Source organism: Aythya ferina (assembly GCF_964211825.1).
Source record: "Aythya ferina genome assembly, chromosome: 5".
In the NCBI taxonomy this organism is placed as follows: domain Eukaryota; kingdom Metazoa; phylum Chordata; class Aves; order Anseriformes; family Anatidae; genus Aythya; species Aythya ferina.
Genome location: NC_140301.1, coordinates 46,599,547 through 46,620,122, shown reverse-complemented (window position 1 = coordinate 46,620,122; position 20,576 = coordinate 46,599,547). Strand labels below are relative to the sequence as shown.

General features: G+C 46.5%; 1 protein-coding gene across 1 annotated transcript; it reads right to left on the bottom strand.

Annotated features, from left to right (window-relative positions):
• Positions 1-1,011: 1,011 nt before the first annotated feature.
• DISP2 (dispatched RND transporter family member 2) lies at positions 1,012-19,725 on the bottom strand (the record flags this gene model as incomplete). Its single annotated transcript, XM_084521703.1, has 8 exons — positions 1,012-4,722; positions 5,859-5,956; positions 6,912-7,030; positions 7,497-7,612; positions 8,308-8,431; positions 10,828-10,857; positions 12,856-13,308; positions 19,664-19,725. The coding sequence occupies 8 exons, from the start codon at positions 19,723-19,725 to the stop codon at positions 1,303-1,305; spliced, it is 4,422 nt and encodes a 1,473-aa protein (XP_084377829.1). The 3' UTR covers positions 1,012-1,302.
• Positions 19,726-20,576: the final 851 nt, after the last annotated feature.

The following is a 20,576-nucleotide window of genomic DNA, read 5'->3' as shown; positions in this document are numbered from 1 at the left end:
AAATGTGCCTTATGTTTCAAGAAGGGCTTTAGCTTTAAAAGAACACATTCCTAATCGACGTTAGGTAGTCATGAAATGTGCTATGTATTTGAAGAAGGGGTTTAGCTTTAAAAGAGTGTATTCCTAATCACCGTTAGGTAGTCGTGGTCCCTCTCCCACAGAGCCCAGAAAACTCTTGGATGTCAAAATGAGGGAATCTCTTAAAATATGTATTTTCCTTCTGCTGATGATATTGGAAAGCACATTAAGCACTTAAAGAAAATTAACTGCAGTATTCTTGGTGAAAATGAAGCATCACACAGATTTAGAAAAGTTTGTCATAAGCATTTATTTTACGTCAACATCTAGAGGGAATGTTTTCTCGTTCTTTTTTTTTTTTTTTTTTTTTTTTTTCTTTCAACAGACAAAGGCAAGGAAGTACCTGTTTTTCTGTTTGTTTCTGGTAGAGAAAAAACATGTAAAATTCAAGAGTCATCGGATATGCAAATTTTAAAAAGTTACATCTTTGTAGCTTTGAGTGGAAATAAGCTATGGAGACGAAACACAAAGCACCCAAATCACTGCAGGAATGAGGACACTTTTCTCAAAGGAGAAATCTCACACTGAAAATCTTTGGCAGTACCAGTAATTTGTCTGATAAAACAAATTGAAACTGTTCCTAAAAATAGATTTGGGCTTGATTCTACAGCCTCCTCCATGATCAATAAGAGGCTGCATCAACTGAAAGGTCTTGATGAGATTTTTTTGTATCGGTTTTGTAGAGATCTGTGAACTTGGACTTCACATAAAGCAGTTTCTGATTCAGTAGAAAAATGAAAGACCTTTTTTTTTTTTTTTTTTTTTAACAATACACTCCACTTGAAATCTAGATTTTCTATAGCTGCAGGTTTGGGTTTTGGCTTTTTTTTTTTTTTTTTTTCTCATGAGCTCTCTGTCTTTGAATATCTGGGGAGTTTCATCTCTCTCATTATGTCTCTCCTAGGCAGCTTGACAAGAAAAATCGAATCACTGTTTAGGAAATGACAAAACAGGTTTACTCGATAAGTTCTGCAGTACAGCTGTGAACATGGCACAGGACACTGGAAGGTCAAAGGGCTTGTACTCTGTCATGATTGATCTCGCACCCTCTTACTAGTATTGTGTTTGCTGGTTCTGTGAAAACACAGGTATTTGCACAGCTGAAATACTAAGAAATAGTCTCAGCTGAAGGAGAGGTGGGAGGAAAAAAAGTGATATTTACAGTTCCAAGGAGATTTTGACTTCCCCTTTCCCTAGCAGTACAGTTTTGTTTTCTGCAAGATTTCAGCTGTTGTAACCAGAACTTTGTGCGCTGGATCGCTTGATCCAAACATCAGGCATGTCTGGTTGGCTGTTCGGTAACACCACTGGGCCTTCGCTCCCTAATCCAAATCGATTCTTCCATGAAGAGCTGTTTTGCTGCGATGCTGCTGGAGAGATATCAAAGACTGTCTCCCTCAGGTCCAGCCGCAGGGTATCTCTCTTCCCGTTCAAGTAACCTCTTTCTGTTTGACTGTACGAATCGGACAGCTCTAAGACATCAGGACAAGAACTGGCTGATTCAGCAAGCTTTAGGCCTTGCTCGAAATCGCTAATCGATGTCTCACTGGAGATGTTGAGCATGTCAAAAGAGCTGCCAAGAGAACAAAGGCATCTGTGAATTTTGTAGATGTCAGCAGCAGGAAGATGGCTGTTGTCTGAGGTATAATCCGACTGCTGCTGGGCAGTGTCACTAGAGCACTGTGATTTATTGAGCTGCCCTTCTTCTTTCACACCAGCTGGCTGGATATAGTCCAGCCCAGATCCATCCCAAGCTTTTGGACCGTACTTTTGACACTGACAATCTCTGCAGAGTCTCTCCCTGTGAATTTCTGCTCCTGAGCTGCTGTGCTTGTAAGGAGAGGAAGTTTGCAAGGCAGGACACTGGCACAGGCCAACCTGCTGGTCTCCGAGGGTCTCCTGCAGATTCTGTCTCTCTCTTTCAAGGGAAGGGTGCATTCCTATTCTTGGGCATCTGTTATCTTCAACCTGCGTATCTTCAGAGAGCACTGATGGCCTGTTGGACAGCTTGCTTGTAGAAGTGCTGTTGTCAAAACTGTCGCTGAGTTTTCTCGACAAAGGCTGGAGCTCGTACTGTTCATTTGCAGTGTTGGACTCCTGGACCTTCCGCAATCGGTTTTGCTTCTCATTTCCCCCACAGGCGTAGCTTCCATTTGGCCCAGAGTCATCAGAATAGTCTTTCATGTTGTGGGCACAAGGCCAAAGGATCTGCCCGCAGTTCTTCTCTGGGCCAAAGAAGCAGCACAGTGACTGGAAGAAGAAGCTGGCAAACCCACAGCTGATACACTTGATCATCATTATGAATATCCCTAACTTCCGATATGCCAGGACCGTAGCAGGCAGCATAATGACCCCGGCGGAGAAGAGGGCAGAAGCTGCCATCGCTGTGGCACAGCTCATCTGCTTCAGGGAAAAGGCCACTCGGCTCAGGCGGTCCGAATGGGGGCACAGGTGATAGGAGATGCAGTAGTTGACGGTAAAGTCAACAGAGAGACCTACCGCAGCTGAAATGAAGAGAGACTCCACTGCGTTGAGCTGCCACTCCAAGAGGACCAAAAGGCCAACAGTTACCAGCACAGTGCCCGCAATGGCAGTAACAGAGAAAATGCTGAGGAGAACGTTCCAAGTAGTGAGCAGCAGCACCACGAAGGAAATGGCTATGGAGAGCCCCATGACCACCATCGTTTCTGTGCTGAGACTGTGCTGGAGGTTGTATAGCTCTAGTTTACTTGTGAACCACCCATTCTGAAGCCCCACAGGGGCAGTTTTCATTTCCTCTGTTACCCAGAGGTTGATTTCCTCATAGAATTGTTTGGCTTTGCTGTAATTGAAGCTATAGTGATAAATGGTTTGAAACTGCAGTACCAAGGCAGCAAGATTTCCCTCTCCGTCAAACCTGAGGCCCAGATCATATGTTTCTGCCCCTTCCCTGCCTTGTTCCAGGAGCATCATTTTGATACAATGCAGGAAGACCTCGCTTCTGTAAGGGAAAGAGAACTGGTTACAGCAAAGGTTGAAGCTGTGATCTCGCTGGGAGCACTGCCGACTGTCCATCCACCTGATAAACTCCTCCATGAAGCACACAGTAGACTTCTGCTCTGCATCGGGGAAGTAGAAAGTTTGGTTCTTCACCTTTTGGCAGAATTCAAGGAGCCACTTCTGGGCATCGGGGCTTTGGATTGTGAAGGTGGCATCAGTCACTAGGGTGCCATTACTTTTTGGGTTGAAATGGTCCCCATTATCCACGGGCAGAATGCCCCAGACTATCGTGACAGGCATATGCTGCCCTTCTCCATGCTCTAGCCTCTCAAACATGAACTGGTGGCAGTACTCAGAATCATACCTCTCAAAGGGGTGGCTCAGCCGAAACACCTGAACAGATGACGTCTCAAGAGTCGGGAGTTTGAGTTTCGGGTTGGAACACGAAATGTAGGCACCTCCTATTGCTAAGGCAGCAAACCAGCAAATCCAAATGTACCGAAACTTTATCACCCCGCAAGGCAGAAGCTTTTCAAATAGCAGCTTGGAGGTTTCACACAGCGTCTTCTGGAGACCCCTGAGAATGTAATGGAGGGAGAGGGCGACTCTCTTATGGCCAGTGTTTTTCCAGTAGTCTTCTGGCTTGTAAATGCAGGTTGTTGCTATGTAGCGCTCATACAGCACAGCTGAAGAAGGCAGCCAAGTCATCATGAATACCAGGTTCACCAGCACAGAGGTGCCCATGTAGACAGCAAAGCAGCGGATGGCTGTGATATTGCTGATGTAGCTGGCGTAGAAGGCAGCACCCGTCGTGAAGCAAGACGCCAGCATGAGATACGCAAAGTGGTGCATGGTTTGACTTACCCACTGAGAAAGCCCAGCGGAGGGGTTCTGGCTCTTGCTGAGGTTCCAGAGGTCGAAGAAGACAAAGGTGTGGTTGGCACAAACGCTGCTGAGAATGATGACCGCTGTCAGGTTTACAAAAGGGAAGTAGGTGAATCTGAAGGCCACCTTGTACAAGAAGTAGGAGATCATCAAAGAACTGACAACAGCGAGCAGGACCATCAGAGTAATAAAGACTGAGCGTAAATAAAAAGAAATGCTTAGAAAAATAGCTAATATTGCCAGAACTGGATACTTGGTATCCAGTAAAAGGTAGTGCTGGAATAGTTTCTGTTTAAGGCCCAGGTCCATTCCAGTGATAGACGTATAGTTATCAAACAGATCCCAGGATTCAAGATTGTCTAAGTAGATCCCCATCATAGATGCACCTTTCCTGGTAGGCAAAAACAGCAGGCTGTATTTGAGGGATGGCACTTGGTACTCCATTGTCTGGGGACTAAGAAAGTCTCTGTCGACTAAGAAGTGAAGAAGCTGGTAAATAGCATTGAAGCGGGTACATTTTTCTGGGACTTTGGCACACTGAGAGTGTTTCTGTCTCACAGTCTCAGGACCTATGCAAGATGGAGTGAGGATACCCTTGTGGTAGTCTGGAGCACAGGCACGAAGGAGGGCCAGGGTGTGGGAGATGTCCCCTTGGGTTATCTCCAAACAAGAGGACCTGTTGTACAGGACAGCGATGTAGTTTCCCAGAGACCAGCTTGGGCAGCATTCGTTGGCTTCAGTACGTTGGCAGAGGTCTCTAAAATGAACATGTGAACGTATCTGAAAAACAGCCGAGGGAGCATCGTGTCAGATCCTCTGCACACTTCATCTTGCAGCCCTATGGGGTTCTTTGCTTCTTGCAGTAATCGTCCCCTCCCCTCCTGGCATACAAGCCATGGCTTGCCATCCTCCCAGTGACAAACTGCCCAATGCTAAAGCTATTGGTAAAAATGCTCAAAAATGAAACCCTGTTCACTATTTATATTTTATAACCTCTGATTTGAAAATGTGGATCCTTCTCCACTCAGTTAGTGACAGCAGTGACCTTCATTTCACTGTTTGCAAGGCTAGAACAGAGAGGGGAGACACCTTTTACTATTTTATTTTATTTTATTTTATTTTATTTTATTTTATTTTATTTTATTTTATTTTATTTTATTTTATTTTATTTTATTTTATTTTATTTTATTTTTATTTTATGCCTTATATTATTACTAGACTTGCCAGTACCATCACTTGCTGTTACTGGCCTGACAGCTGCTGCAGGCACAGCACAGCAGTGAGGGTGGTGTTGGCAGTATCACTGGCAGCTCAGGCTCAGAGTGCAATATTCAGTGAGGTGGGTGGGTTTGGGAGCCTGCACTCACCTACGTGCTGTGGGGTGACTTAAAACCTGACTTGGCTGAGGCTTCTTGAGCTACACACCTGGCAGGGTGCAGTGTGAACATGCTGCCTCCTGCCAGCGGGACGTCAGGCTCTTGCAGCAGAGGTTTCTTGGGTCTGATCACTTATTGTTATTACAGATCCTACAGCAAACACAGCTAATCCAATTAAACCTCCCACTTGCAAAGCTTGCTGTGGCAGTCTCCACGACAATAGCTCCATTTTAGTAATTAGGTTCTGCTGCTCGAGATTCACAGCAGCTTCTGATGGGCATCACTGGCTTCTGGACCAAGTTCTTGTTCAAGGTCTGATTATTCTTGTTCAGTGGCAGCTGCTACATCACTACAGACCAGCTGATAGGTGAAATCATTCTTGTTTTGCTAAGTCAGTAAAATGCTTTGGAGTCCTCTAGGCTGAAGCACGTTCTGTAGCTTACGTTATTTTTGTCTGCTATTTCCTTTCAGCTAGGTATTGAAGATGGGAAAGTCAGGAAAGAGACAGCATGTATGTATGTTCTGTGTGACATTACTAACCTTGTCTTGTTCAATTTGACACATGGACTGGATAGCTTGCAAGTTCCATAAGCTCCCAGCAGTCGTGGACATAAACACCAGCTGGGAATAGCTCTTTTCTGAAAGAAAAAAAAAAAAAAAAAAAAAAGGAAGGAAAAAAATAGAAAGTATTAGGTAATGATGATGAATTAGCCCAGCTGGCTGGAATAGACTCTGTGTGCATAAAATAAATAAATAAATAAATATCTTGCTGTCTATAAGACTGCTATGGAGGGCTCCCTGGAGGGAACCAGGTCACAAATAGCTTGTAGTGAGTGGTAGCATCTGCCCTGTGCCGTCCGACCTCTGCTCTCCACCCATCTGGTAGCAGCAGGAGAGCAGGGGGAGGACATTTGCAAAATCCGCTCTCTGTGCTGTCAGCGTGCTTCCAGTGAGTGTTGTCACCTGGTTCTGCAACCCCTGTTGCAAAGCGAGGAGCTGAAGTTCAGCCAAAAACTCCCAAGGACCTGAGGGTTTGGTGTTTGCCTGGTTTCAGAGGTGGAGTAGAGGCAGGGGAGGGAGTCAGAATACCTTCATGCTCTTTCCTCTACTTTTTAGCATCCATCTGGGGACAAATTTTGTGTGTCTTGGAGTTTTCTCTCTTTTTTTTTTTTCTTTTTTTTTACTGTCACATGTTTTTCAAGAAGAAAAGAAAGAACAGGGATGGACTGGAAACAGAGAGGGAGGGAGGAATATGCATTTTTTCATAGTAATCACTTTCGATACAGGTAAATGGTGAAAACTTTAATCTTTTTATTTGCACCCTTAAAGTATATTTCTAAAGGGTAAAAAGAAATATAGCAAAAAATAAGACAGAGAAACAACTCCAGAATTTTGGAACGAGCCTTTTCTAACCATTTGATTACGAAGGGTTGAAACATCGCTATCCCAGAAGTGGCTTAGCCTTCGCAGAGTGGTATTGTATGCACTGCTTTCTCAGAGTGCTTTCACAACATTTCCCTGTGTCCTAAACTATTTTGACAGTTCTGAGCTCTGAGTGCCTGTCACTTACTACTCCATCAAGACTTCACTCACCCGGGGGACCGCAAAAGAAACCGTCTGCTCCGTAGATTTGTTCCACCATTCTCCGTGTCCTGGCTTCTTGTCCTCCCTGATCAGCCTTTTGTCCTCTGCTAATGCCAATGTCATCATAGCTAGCAAGAGAAGAGATTATTTGTGTAAGTAGAGAGATCTGGCAATGAGCTACATTGACTGGCAAGGCTCTGGTGCCACACACCATGCTGCTGCAGCAATAAAAGCCACTGTAGTCTTAAAAGACAGCATTGCTTTGATGAGAGCTTTTTGATATTGCACACACTGTGCCCTCTGTAGAAATCTGTGTGAGGCTACATGAGAACTTGCATCCCCTTGTGCAGGCATGCTGTCCCACTGTGTTCTCTTAAAGGTAAACAGTGAAGTGAATGCTTGGAGAGTTTAGAGTCTAACTCCTGCATCCCGCAGCAGGGAGTCCAGGTGCATTGCAGGGAAAGAGACTTTAAACTTCCTGGTTGCTTTTGAGCATAGAATATAGGATGTAATTCACATACATATTTTGGAACAGTGACTCATTAACTTTGTAGCCAACATTTTCCTCTAAGCCCCCAAACCAAACTCAAATACCTTTTCTTCTCAGTATATGGTGAAAGAGAGAAGGTCTTCTTGTAGCCCGTATGGCTCTCTACATTCCTCCACACGACGAGCTTTCTGCCAATGTCTGTATCCCGGGGCTCGAAACCCTGCAGCCAAGAAAAAGCGTTTTGTCATCAGCTTGCTTTTTAGTTCAGCTTAGCCTTCCTTAATGCTTCTCCTAGACAGAAACTATACAAGATTATTACTGCATCTTGGAGAGACACAGAAATCAAATTTTCCCTGGAAATACAACATCCCTTACATACCAGAAGCTGGTGAGGACATTCCACCAGAGCAGCATGCTGGCCCTCAGGGAAGGAAACTTAATACTGAATACCAACAGAAATGCTTCAACAGTGAGAGCTATTAAGCAGTGAAATAGTGAGACAGCAAGAAATGAAAGCCTTTCACTAATGTCCTTTAAAGATACAACAGGCCAAGTGGTGGCACGTGCACTGGACACAGTTGTGGCTGGACAAAAGAGTGGGTGAAGTCCCTGTTTCTCTTTTGGTGACTGTGGTATCAAGAAACAGCAAGTATTGTGCATTACTCTCAAACATTATGTCCGTCTGGAAGGAATCTTGCTTTGGTTGCACATCGTGAAGACGAGGGGAAAGGACAGCAGACCACTGATAAGCACTGCTATTTTTTTCTAGTGGCTTTAGTGTCCTCCTTGATTTGCTGTCCTGCCTCTATCTGCAGAGAAGGAAGGAAGCACAGACTTGTTTTATATGGCAGAAAGACTGTATCACTGGCTGGCCTGTGGACATTCCTTACGTTCATTTTGTCTGAAAGGACTTACCATTAGGGGTTCAGAAAAATCAGGCAAATTTCCAACAAGCAGGCCAGCTAAAGTGCAAACTACAACCATCACTGAACACAGCACCAGGATGGCTATGGGCCACTCCGCGATCATCTGAGAGTAACTGGAATGAACAGAAGAAAAAATGCAGCTGTTAAGGCACTTCTGCTTCGAGCATGAAACCTGCTGTTGAACCAACGCAGTGTTAGGGAAAGGAAGTAAAACAGTTAGGGCTTTCTGGTTTGAGCATTTATTTATTGAAGAGCTGCGAGGCTCTAGTACAGCTATTAATGAACATATTATACCTCCAACTGGATGTTTGCAGGCAATTCTAATTAACTTGGGTAATTACATTTTGCCTCCCTGCATTTTCCTGCTTTTTCAAACAGAAACAATAAAACCCACTCTTCCGTCCTAAGGCAAAATGAAGCTTTAAATGTTTAACTGAAAACATTACATTTAGAAACAGCTTTCTATTTTTTTGTTGTTTGTCTGTGGGTTTTTTTGTTTTTTGTTTTTTTTTGTTTTTTTTTGTTTGTTTGTTTCTTCCCCATTGTACAATCTAAGCTAGTAGCTGCTTTACCATTTGGCCTGCAGATCTTCAGCCTATGGACCCTGAGAAGTCATAGGATATTCTGAAGGCTCTTCTAAAGATAACTCTCTTAAGCAAGTCTGTTGTCATTGCTCTACATTCACTCACTGTACAGGGGCCTGCCTTACTGCTGGAAATTTTGTAGGCATCTGCGAAGTCAGAAAGGGATAGAAACCACCGATCTGATGTGCAACTGCTGTTAGGATTGTCAGCAGCAGCCACAGAGTGGACAAGTGGCTTCTGGATCTGCAGGATGAATGAATCTGTTAAAAGATTGGAATGGGTTTGACTGGTTTCTAAGTTTTAAAGAAGTATTTGGATGTATTTCTGAAATATAAGAAATCCTATGTTCACAAATAGTTGATAAATATTTGGGCTTCATGGGGAAGTGAAATATTTATGAAACTTTGAGCAGCTGTGCCAGTGTTTAGCAGCCTTGAGGTTCCTGCTTGACTGGTCTTTTGCTTCTCTTTCCTCCAACTTCACTGAGTCAAATAATGCAGCTTTCTTCTCCTAATTATAAATCATCTTAAACCCTTCAAACAGCTTTTTGCATGACTTCAGGTCAGGTCTGGTTTGCTTTTGTTTTTAATTTAAGGCTCCCTTATCAAATTTGTTTTCATAGATGAAGTCTACACTATGAAAATGGACCAAAATTGCCCTTTCCACATTAGATTACATAATATCTGGAGGCTGTTTTGGGTTAATTCCATGACCAATTACCAAATAAAAATAAAAATAAACTGCAGTATCTGATGCCGTACCCAAACCTTCCAGAGAAAAGCAGGTTACAAAATCAGCTTTTAAACAGAAATTGAAAGCAATCAAAGTATTTTAATTTTGAGAAACGTATTAAAAATCCTCTGTATTTTGAAAAGGGTGAACTCATTCAACTTTTTAAAGATGTAAAAAGAGTTCCAGGCATGTTTTCATGTTTACTCGGTTTAGGCATTCCAGCTGAAGCCGTAGTTTAGCAATGTTACATTCCATGACAGTACTGTACGCCCACATGCAAAATCCACATTCTTTACGAGGAAGGAATTTCTGTTGCCTATTTTCATGCCCTAAACGAGAATTTCCTAATACTGTAAAGAAACTCAATAAAGATAAAAACTGCTATAAAGCAAATACAATGGAAAACATTCCTTTTGCTTTTAATTCTGAACATTAGGGGATCTTTATCCTTTAATAATCTAATTTGAAACGTTTATGTAATTTCTTTTGTATTAAAGGTGAGCTTCATGCTGATAGGATCTCTTTATATGTTCACTTAACTTGAAAGCAGAAAACTGGAGATAAAAGAATTGTGGTACTTAGCTTTTCTATTAAAATGCTATTTTCCCAAGCATGGCTAGGCTAGCCATACTTCTTCTCACTGTCAGGGAGCATCCTGTACTTTCGCACAAGGATTGCCTCTTCCTAAACCTAACCTCCTTGGAATATTTTACACCTCTTAACTTAATAGCAGATTTCCTGGTATCTAACTACATGAAAAACTAGGAATCGTTGCACGTAGTCTGGGTACAAAGGTCTCTTCCACTGTAGGCTGTGAGAAAACGCAGGACTCCACTGTTACTGCTATTGCTGCCCTCCTGATTCCCCATCTGTTAGGCCAAGCTGGATTAATCCAATAAATGTGACTATATATATATATAAAGCTGTCGTATGGACCAGAGCCAGGCACCTGCCCCGAGAACGGCTATCAAGACTGCGTTGCTATTCATTAGCGCAGGTTAAATTGATCTCACGAGCAAATTGGGATTTTTCCAAGCGGATGGGAAGCGTGGGGCAGGGAGCGCTGACCTTGCCTCTGAAGATGGGCCTGCCAGGGACGTCACCAGCAATAATGCTCCGCATTTCCTAACAGCGGGGTAGGAAAGCAGTGATAATAGGGCAGAAGGACAGCAAGCTTTTGATATTAAACATACCTTTTTGGCATCCTGAAAGCTTTGTCGTGTCTGCAGATGGAAAAGAAAAAAATAGAAGGCATCATGATAATTTATTATTTTCCTACAAAGCGCGGTCCCGGCCTGCTAATGAGCATGTTAACCCATTCAGGGGCTGCAAGGCACCAAGCTGAGCTGCTGCTGCAAGAGTTGCTTGGCACAACGTGGATTAGTCTAATGAATAGCAGAGCCTATTCCTCTCCCACTGGCATTTTAACTAAGTGTGATGGGAAGACAGGTATTAACTGCTCTTTTTTGCTCCTCTAAAAAACACCACAGAATATAATGGACATACACAGTAATCCCAGAGAAATTGCCCCATAACACCTATCCATGAAAATCTATCTGTTTTAAATGCTTTCCTACTGAATTTTTAAATTGCTTCTTGACAAGAGCATAACTCTTTACAAAATTTCATGAGCTGGGCTAACAATGCCTACAGTTTTTATTCTCAGTTCAACTCAGCAAGGATTTTCCAGAAAGGCGAATCTCATTTGTTTCCTGAGCCATTTCAAAGACGTTTGTCCAATCTAGAGGAGTAGACTTCCAGTGGAGCTGCAAAAAAACATTTTACTCATGTTTCCCTCATAGGGGAGCTTTTGTAATTCCTCTCGTAGAGCTTTGAGGAACAAAACAGAGAAGCCTTCTCCAGAGGACCAAGGTCACATTTATTAATGTGGGGCTGGTGCCAGCTGGTGCCCCTGCAGCAGCTCATCCCTCCTGGCATGTCATAGCGAGTGGAAAGAATAAAAAAGTGACGAAGCAGAGCTCCCCACGGAAGAGTCACTCCTTGTGGCACGTGTAATAAATCACATTGTGATTTCCTCATCGCTCTCCATAGGTTTGATAGAGAGGACAGCAAAGAAAAATCCTCACTAGATTATTAAAGAGAGGTCTCCTTTTGGCAGCACGCTGCCCATTCTGTGCTAATTCTCTCACAATAGCTTCTCGAGCAGATTTGCTCGGATTAAAACCCCCTTTATACCATCATTACAATATCACTTTTCTGTCCGCTAGCTCTGCACATTCTGCCAGGGATTTGCAATCCAGCTGCATTTCCTGCTTAACTAACCTGTTATGGAGAACACAGCTGACAGTTTGGTTGATGCAGTGTTGATGCAAATGCAAACACAAGCAAATTAAAGCCTCTCTTAATGGTTACAGAATGAGACCATAAAGGGCTTTTGTGCCTAACCCCACAGGGCTGTATGAAGGCAAGGAATGCTGCACCATCCCCTAGCAGACATTGCGTGGTGCCTGCTGCTGTGGTAGCCAAGGGATCGTTGTCTGTGCCAACAGTGGGCTCCAAAAGGCACATTCAGTGAGGCAGGATGATGCTGGATGGGGCAGGGGATGTACTTCAGGCTATTGAGGACGCCTGTGCTGTATGTGTTGTTACAGCACTACCAGACAACATCCACCAAGCAAGCAATTTGAATCTCTGTGCTCTGCACACAAATGGATCTTACCTGATTCTGTCAGGGACAGCACAGAATTTATATCCTTGTTGCTGTCCAGCCTGGAAAACCAAATCGTGCTCCCCAGCTTTGTATTTCTCACTGCTCTGCAGTAGCCCTCTTATTGCCCTCTGCTGCCTCTCCCCTCCAGCACTGGCAGCAGCTCCAGTGGGAGCAGAAAAAGAAATTAGTTGTGCTTTTATCACTCAGAAGCTCCACCAAGATAAAGGACTAGCCAGCTGGGTATCTTGCAATGCAAAAGGAGAAACGAGGAGGACCACAGAATTGGCTGTGATCACAGCTGGATGATCTACGAGTAGCTGGGTGACCTTGGCTTTATCCAGCGAGTCACCTTGAGAAGCGAATCCTGTAGGAACAGCATCTCTGTACGCCCTCCACAGAGGCATTGAGAGCAAACTCCATCCCTCCCGGCTTTTGGGGGCAGCTGCTGCCTCAAACTGGGGAGCAAACCCACGTTTCACGCGTTCCCCACTCAGACCCGCCTCATCCCCTCCCGCCACCCACCACGAAGGAGATGATGAAAGCCTCTCACCTGACTGTCACAACGTGATGCTGCACCGGCCGGGACGGTCGCTGCCCAGGGGACCACTGTTTCCAGGGGGTTTCTGAGACCTGGCGGTGGGGAGCAGGTGTGGGGTCACCGCTGGAAAGGTGGGAACACAGCACGGACCTCTCGCCGTGCCCGGGGAGCTGGGGCAGCCCGTAGCTGCCTCGGGGCTCCTGCTGGTTGCAGGGGTAATACAGGTGATGCTGTTGCGAGTCCTGGGAGCTTGACGGTACCTGCCCGTTGGACTGGGTGGGCACCGGCCCCAGCGTGCGGCTGGAGGAGGGCAGGTGGTCACCCCCCAGCCTGGGGGATGCAGGAACGGGGCAGTGATGGACTGGGCAGATTCTCTCCCAAGAGGTGCCGCTGTAGCTGGGCTCCGTGTTGGCAATCTCTGGCATGGCGAGGCAGGTCTGGCAAGGTCCTGCATTGCGTTTTTCTCTGCGAGAGGAAATAAAGGGGGGGGTGAAACCCTTCTCCATCACAGCACCGTATTGACGGAAAAGCTAAACAGGTGAATCTTGCCTCTCGCTTAATGCGAGACTTAAAACTTCCCCCTCTCTTTGCTGTATCAGGAGCCAGGGCCAAGCTGGACCATGCTTTTTACAAGAACATCCATGACTCATTTAAGGACTCCAGCTGATGGTGAAGCCATCACTTCTTTGTGCATGTTGCTCCAAAATTGTGAAAAATTGTGTAATGCTCCCTTGAACAGTGTTCAACTCCTCTACTGGCTGTGGTTTTAGAAGCCAAGTATGGCTGCAATGTGCAAGCAGAATTAAATTTTGCTTACGGCATTTTACTTGGATGGACCTCGTTGTTCCCTCTTATTTCTCCAAGGTATTTCAGCATGGAAGGGACAAGACAAACTGGCTGCTGATAATGGCACAGTCCTATCCTGGGAGCACAGAGTAATTAGAGAGACCTGAGGGACCAGTCACTCTGTGTGACACCAAGAAAACCCTTCACACAGAGCAGAATGAGGCCACACTGATCCCAAAATGCCTCTCAAATTGCCATCTCAGGGTGTCAGGGAGCTTGAGCAGCACTGTGCTGTCTGCAGCTCAAAGCAAGCACAATATGGAAACACCAGTAGTCTCTGGAGCTTGATCAGAGCACGTGCCGTAGTGTCTACAGCTGACTTATGTGCCTGCTCTTGTGTCTGGCATCGAGAATTAAGTGTGATGGATGATATGGGCCAGCTAGAATCACAAAGTGTCTTAAGGCGTCACAGAATTTTGAGTGCTGGAGCGAGACAAGAATGAGATGAACTTTAGCCTGAGGCACCTGATGGGATGTGGGGGAAAAAAAGTGAAGGCAAAATATGTTTGAGAAAGGAGTATTTCTGAAACTTTGCAGAGTTCATCTCATTTCCCTTTCAGACAGCCACAAAAAGACAGAATTCTAGCAATTACAGGTCTCTGGAACTGCACCCAAATTTAACTAGCACAGTAATATCAATGACAAAAGGGATTTGGAGATTGCTGTTAGCTCAGTATTGCTTGAAAATTGGTATTTTTTTCCAGAAGGGAGGACATACTGGCCTTGGCAAAGCATGCTATGTACTTTCCAGCATCAATTGAGCTTATCAACACCGAGAAACTATATTTCATGATTATACAAAACGGGCTCATTTCACTAAAATCATTACAACAGAGTAATGTTTGCAGTAGCTGCTATTCCTGTGCTGGTGCAGAGACTCATGGTGCAGGCATCGTGCTCAGCATTACTTGCACTCAGTCCCAGTCCTGGGTCTAATAACAAAGAGACCCTGACTGGTTGGACACCCTCCAGGGCCAGTTTTATGCCAGAAGACGGGAACAGTATGGTCAAGGATGCTCATTGCAATGACAGCAACTTTGGAAGCAAGAACTGATGTTCACATGCAGATTTGGGGTCATGAAATTCATTTGCTGGATATTTTTTGGCCAACAAGGGGGAGGAGAAATGACAAAATGATATCAAAGTAGTCAGCACATGCCCACGGCTGTGAGCAAGCTTCTCTGCGTCCTTGGGAGATGATGTACACGCAACGGCAGCAGCCAGACAGGGTCTGTGAGACCCTCGCCATTTCTTATGACAGTAGATGTACAAATCTGTGGAAACGAGTCAAAGTTTGCCCTGAAGCAGGCGCCAGGAAACCCGCAGCCAGATGCATGCACACCTTGCTGAGATCAGCTCAATGGGTCCTTCCCGACAGTGCCAGCACTCAGCTGCCTCTGCTCCACGCTACAAAGGACTGATGAGATTTCAGCCAGCTCGCTGCAGTGCGAGGGAGTGCTGTGTGCCAGAGCACGAGTTCCTGAGCAGATTGTGACAGTGACACCCCATCCACCCGCAGAGTTTGTCAAAAGACAGAATACAAAATCCCATCACATGAATCCTTGCGGCCCTGTCACAGATGGATTAGCAGCAGGATTGCCCAGACTTTCGGAGACCCTTGAGTTGGGTTACAGCTCCGTGTGGAGGCATTTTCCAACAGAAGGCTACAAATTTGTCGCTAGTGTGTGCAAATGCAATACAGGAGAGTATAAATCAAACAGCAGCAGTTCACGAGGTGTAATCTGAGGCCTCGTCTGGGCTTACTACAGCCCCATCAGAGTCATCCCTGATGCAGGTCAGGTGCAACACACGCAGATGAAGGAAAGCTTACGGTCTGTGGTCACCCATCTAAAACGGCATATTTAGTCACTGCCTATCTACACTAATTCTCTTCCCAGATTTCCAGCGGCTGGAGTGCAGGGTGATTTTGCCTTGTAGCTTTGTACTAGCGGTGATGGGACAGGGAATTTTCATCAGAAAGCTGGGATTGTGGTAGTGTTAAACTTTGGCAAGGTCTAGACCTTCTCCCACTCCCTTTTAGATGTCTCCCAGTTATTACTTTCCCTCTACCTTGATCCTATCATTTTCCCTAATTTAGGTACACTTTAAATAAGCAATGTTTTCCTAAAATACATAATTAATTCACAGAGACTGCCACACTAATGATTTGCACTTTTTGTATTCCCACACCAGCAAAATATATATATAATTTCAAAGTAAAAAGAAAAATATTTTCCATTTAAACTGCTGGATTTGCATAGGGACCGGAGGCTTTGCATAACTGAATTCGTCTGATGACTGCACCGCCACGTCTGCCCGCCTCATCTGTAATGCTGGACAGAAAGGAAAGGCTTTCACAAAAAAGAGAAAAAAAAAAAACACTTTGAAGATGCTCAGGGAAATGCAGGAAACACGCAATGAAAAATTCTTCCTCTGAGACCCCTCAGCTACAGAACCTCCTGGTGGGCTGCAGATTGCGTCCAGGTTTTTTTGCACATACATCAATGTTCCCAAGGCTAATATTTCACACGCAAGCCCATTCCCCTTGTTTACCAGCTCTGCTGCGGATTTCTGTCTGGTTCCATCCTTCCCACACATTTTGTCTCAGCTCCATCCCCTAGCTGCTCAGTGGCTTCGTATTTTAGAATAACTTTAGCTAGTTCAAATCATTCACTCACGACTCTTCTTCATTATCTCCTTTTCAGGCTAAACAATTACAGCTCTGTCAATCACCCCCTGGATCCAAGTTGCCTTATGCTCATCTCTCTCCAACGCCGTGACAATGTGACCTTGGTTATCCAAAATCTCCAGGGAAACCTGGAGCTCACAAATAATGATAGCTTTGGGTAATTACTGGTGGCAGTTCTGCACATTTTGGGTTTTTGGTTGCTACGCTCCCAATTAGCTGGGATGCTGGCGGGCTTAGGATTTGATCTGCTGAGGGCTGCACCAGAGATGTGGTCCTTGTTTGCCTGCCTGCAAACAGGTCACTAGCACTTTTCTGGGCCCACGGGACCCTGAACTGTGCTTGAAAACTGGTTGTGGGGGAGTTTCTGATGGCTGTTTACTGTCAGGCAGGAGAGGAGGTGGGCAGAGAACTGTGCTGAGCTCTGTACCACGCTGACACTAACGAAAACCAACACCACAATTTTTTTGAATGTTCATTCCCATCCTGGGCCATGTCAGATATTTGACATCTTTGGGATTGAGTGGGCAGAAATGGTGTCTCAGCTGCAGAAAAGCCTACCGGAGCAGCCTGACAGCCTCCTTTTTCTTCTTCAAGCTCAGCTGGATGCAGCCGAAGTGATGCAGAGAGAAGAAAGAGGAGGTGTAGGGCAAGTGCCAGACTGGAGCTAACTGCTCCTGTTACCCACAGCAGTCAGTTGTGTTTCTCGTGCTGCTTTCCCCTTGGGATGTCTAGACAGTATAATAATCCAATTTATGAAACTGCCCGAGTCAATTTGAGTGCAGTGGCGCTTCTCTGAGACAAGTGCCAGGGCACAGGCAGCCCACCTGATGTGGGGGAGCCAGCGAAAGGACTGAAGCCTCTTCCCATGGTAAAGCAGTCAAGATAAGGTCAAGGTCAGGAAAGAGACAGCTTGCTGCCACTCCACCTCCGCTGGGGTGCGGAGCAGTGACAGGCATCGCAGAGGCTGAAATCGATGAGTCGATCCCTCCGAGCCATGCAGCAGGAGGGAGCGTGGGTCACCGAGAGGGGAGAAACGGGCCTCAAATGCCCAGCGTTTGAAGGAGAGGCTTCTTTACCGGTCTGCTAAAAAAATCATCCCCCAGATCAATTGTACAAGCTTTTATTTATTTAAATAAAAAGGTTATTTATCTCAGCCTTTGCATACTGAGGAGGGGATCAGGAAAGCAGCTCTCTGCATAGGAGCGATGGGCATCACCTACCAAGTGATGGAGCTGATGCCAGAGTCCAATGGCAGCATCTCCCATAATGGGAGAATCTCGAGGGGGAACAAAACCAAGCGAGAGTAAGGGCAGGAGCCGGTGCCTTGGCTACAACCAGATGCTATTTCCACAGGAACCTTCGCTCAGTCAGATATTAAGCACTGCAAAATTTCATTCACAAGAAAAGCTAGTGTTATTTGCTTTCCCTTTTTTTTTTTTTTTTTCTAGCAAGGTTTTCCTTGCACATCAGCTGCACGAATTTTCCCAAATGAATAAAAGGAGAAATTCTTTCTGAATTAAAACCACATGCTAGAGGTCAGCTTCCACTGAGACAAATGGCTTTTTCTCTGGGAGTTGTAAATGACTTTTTAAGAATGGGATTTTATACTAGAATTTAAACTGAGGTTTTCTCATTCAACATACCCCCAGCAACACAGCAGTGGAGCTCTAAAGAAGGGAAAAAAAAAAAAAAAAGATAGCTTGTGTTTGCTTGTGTTTTTTAAGGTGGTGAGAGTGCCCCTTTCCAGAGATTAGGGAAGGGTTTGTTGCGTTTCACTCTCACCTATTATCTAGATCCAGCGCTGAGCTGACAGGGAGAGACGGGCACCTCTCAAGCAATTTATCTCCTCCTTAGGCAGAGTCAAATTCTTGTGCACAGGAGAATTTCTACGTAGTTGCTCCTCGTTTTGCTTTTTCACTCTAGCAGCAGAACAGTGCGTATCCTTGAGAAGACCTACAATCTTTTTTCTTTTTTCTTTTTAATGAGACTCCTGAGTACGTTAAACCTTCATGAAAAATTAATGAGACTGCAAAAGTCTGCTTCCCACGTAGTCTGCCAAGAAAAGTTTAGTTTTATAATTCCTCCCATTGACTCGCCTGAGCAGCCTTACCTTTATTTACCTCAGGCAGCCCGTGCTGCTGTGGGTATGGGTATATGCAACGGGATGCAAGCAGACACAAAGGTCTCGGCGATCCCCACCCAGGCTTAGGCACCAGGGAAGGTCTGGATGCAGTTTGCCGTATGCACACCAGCAGTGGAAAATGTGCAGGTAAAATTGTGTTTGCTAACTAACCCCCGTTTGGAAGAAAACAAAAAACTATACCTTGCTCTCCCGGTCCTAAAAAGCTCAGAAAGAAGGGGTTGTTTTCAAACATGGGGAGTTTTCTGGTGGTAAATTCAGCAGAGCATTGGCTAAGGCCGCAGGACAGGCACTGTCGAGCTAACCACTTGGTGGCTAGCGAAGAGCTGTGCATAAAGAAGCATTTACATATGTGCTTGCTCAGGAGTCAGAGAGCGATGCTCGCACTTCATTGCCATAAATTCTAGTTCTCGAGTATGCAGCATGAGTGAAATTAAAACCACGCCGGTTTCAGATGGCGGAACTCCTATTGTAACTTAACCCTCCCAGCCTGCAGCACTCCTTGCAAAGGACCCAGTCGAATGAGCAAGGATTACTCAGGCAAGAAAAGCTAACGGGGGTTCTGGCAGCTCAGCCCCCATCCCATGCCCTGGACTGAAGGCAGGGCTGGATTGCGTATGTAGTCACTCGGAGAGCTCCGAGACCCAAAACCACACAGCCTCAGGCTGAGACCTTCAGAGCTGAGGAGACGAAGACAGAACTGAACCTCAGCTTTCAGAACAGATTTGGGTTTTGTTCGCCTCGGGGTGTGCCCCGGTCAAATACACCGAGGATGTGAACAGCTCGGGTCTAACAAATTGCAACGTGCTTGAAAATTTGGGGCGGCTCCGTGCCCGTGACGCTTGTTGACATTTCCAGAACATGAACACGACTGCGGCCGGTGTCAGGCACCAGGTAAGGGTGCGCGGGTGGCACAAGGTGTGTGGGGGGGAGCAGGAGAAAGCTGCGGGGTTTTACAGAGAAAACCTTTGGAGTGCAAACCCAGCGAGGGGAGGACTGAGCACCACCAGCACCAAAAATCCTCCGGGGAGGCCACCCCGCCACCTCCCCACCGCCGCCTTGGGCTGCCCAAAACCGCAGAGGTTGGGTTGCGGGACCAACCCAGCCCCTCCCCACCACCCACCCCAACAAGCCCCAGCCCCTACCTGGACCCCTGGGGCCGCGGCTCCCCCCGGCGCGGCTCGGCCGAGGCCGGCGCGGCCTCCATGGCCCGCGGGAGGCAGCGGCGGAGGCTGGCGGCGGGCGCTGTCCGCGGTGCTGAGCGCTGCCGGCGCCGCCGAGGCTGCGGAGGAGGAGGAGGAGGAGGAGGAGGAGGAAGAGGAGGAGGAGGAGGAGGCTGCGAAGGCTCGGCGCAGCGCTTGCGCGGCCGCGGAGGCGGTGCCGGTGCCGCTGCTGGCGGCCAATGGCCGCGGGACCTCGCAGGCTGCGCCCTGGGGAGGCTGCGAGGTGGAGAGCCGGGGGGAGGCTGGAGGGGAGGCTGGGTGCTGTGCTGAGCGGGTGGGGGTCCCCCAAGTGAAAGCTCTGAGGTTGGACACAACCAGGCTCGCCTTGCCAGCCTCATCCCCAGCCTCAAGGGGCGGTGTGGGTGGTGCACCCTTGGGTGCCGGGTCCCTTGTCCCACCAGAGTTGTGCAGCTTTGGCCCAAGATGGGAGAGCGCCCACAAGCGCTCCTGGACTTCATGCGGTGGGTGCAAGGCAGCATTTCGAAGTGTTTGGGCTCGCCCTGTGGTTGCAGCAGTGTTAAATAAATAAATAAGGTGTTGATGTTGTTTTGACACGACGTGGAGGACACAAGACCCGCCGGCATTGCTTGTCAGCACTGCTGTAGCCACGCATCGCCCTGCGCCTTGGGCAGATCTTCCTGAGAGCTCACAGAGCCTCAGGGTGGCTGCTCCTTCTGCAGCCTCCCTCATTGCAAGGGCCACGGTGTTATTTGTGGCTCACTTTCCCATAGCCATGTATATGGCCAGGGGGGTGGCACTGACCTCCCCTGTGACCCTACATGGGGCCATGATGATGACTATGACCTTCTCCTTTCTCATGGCTGTGCCCTCACGG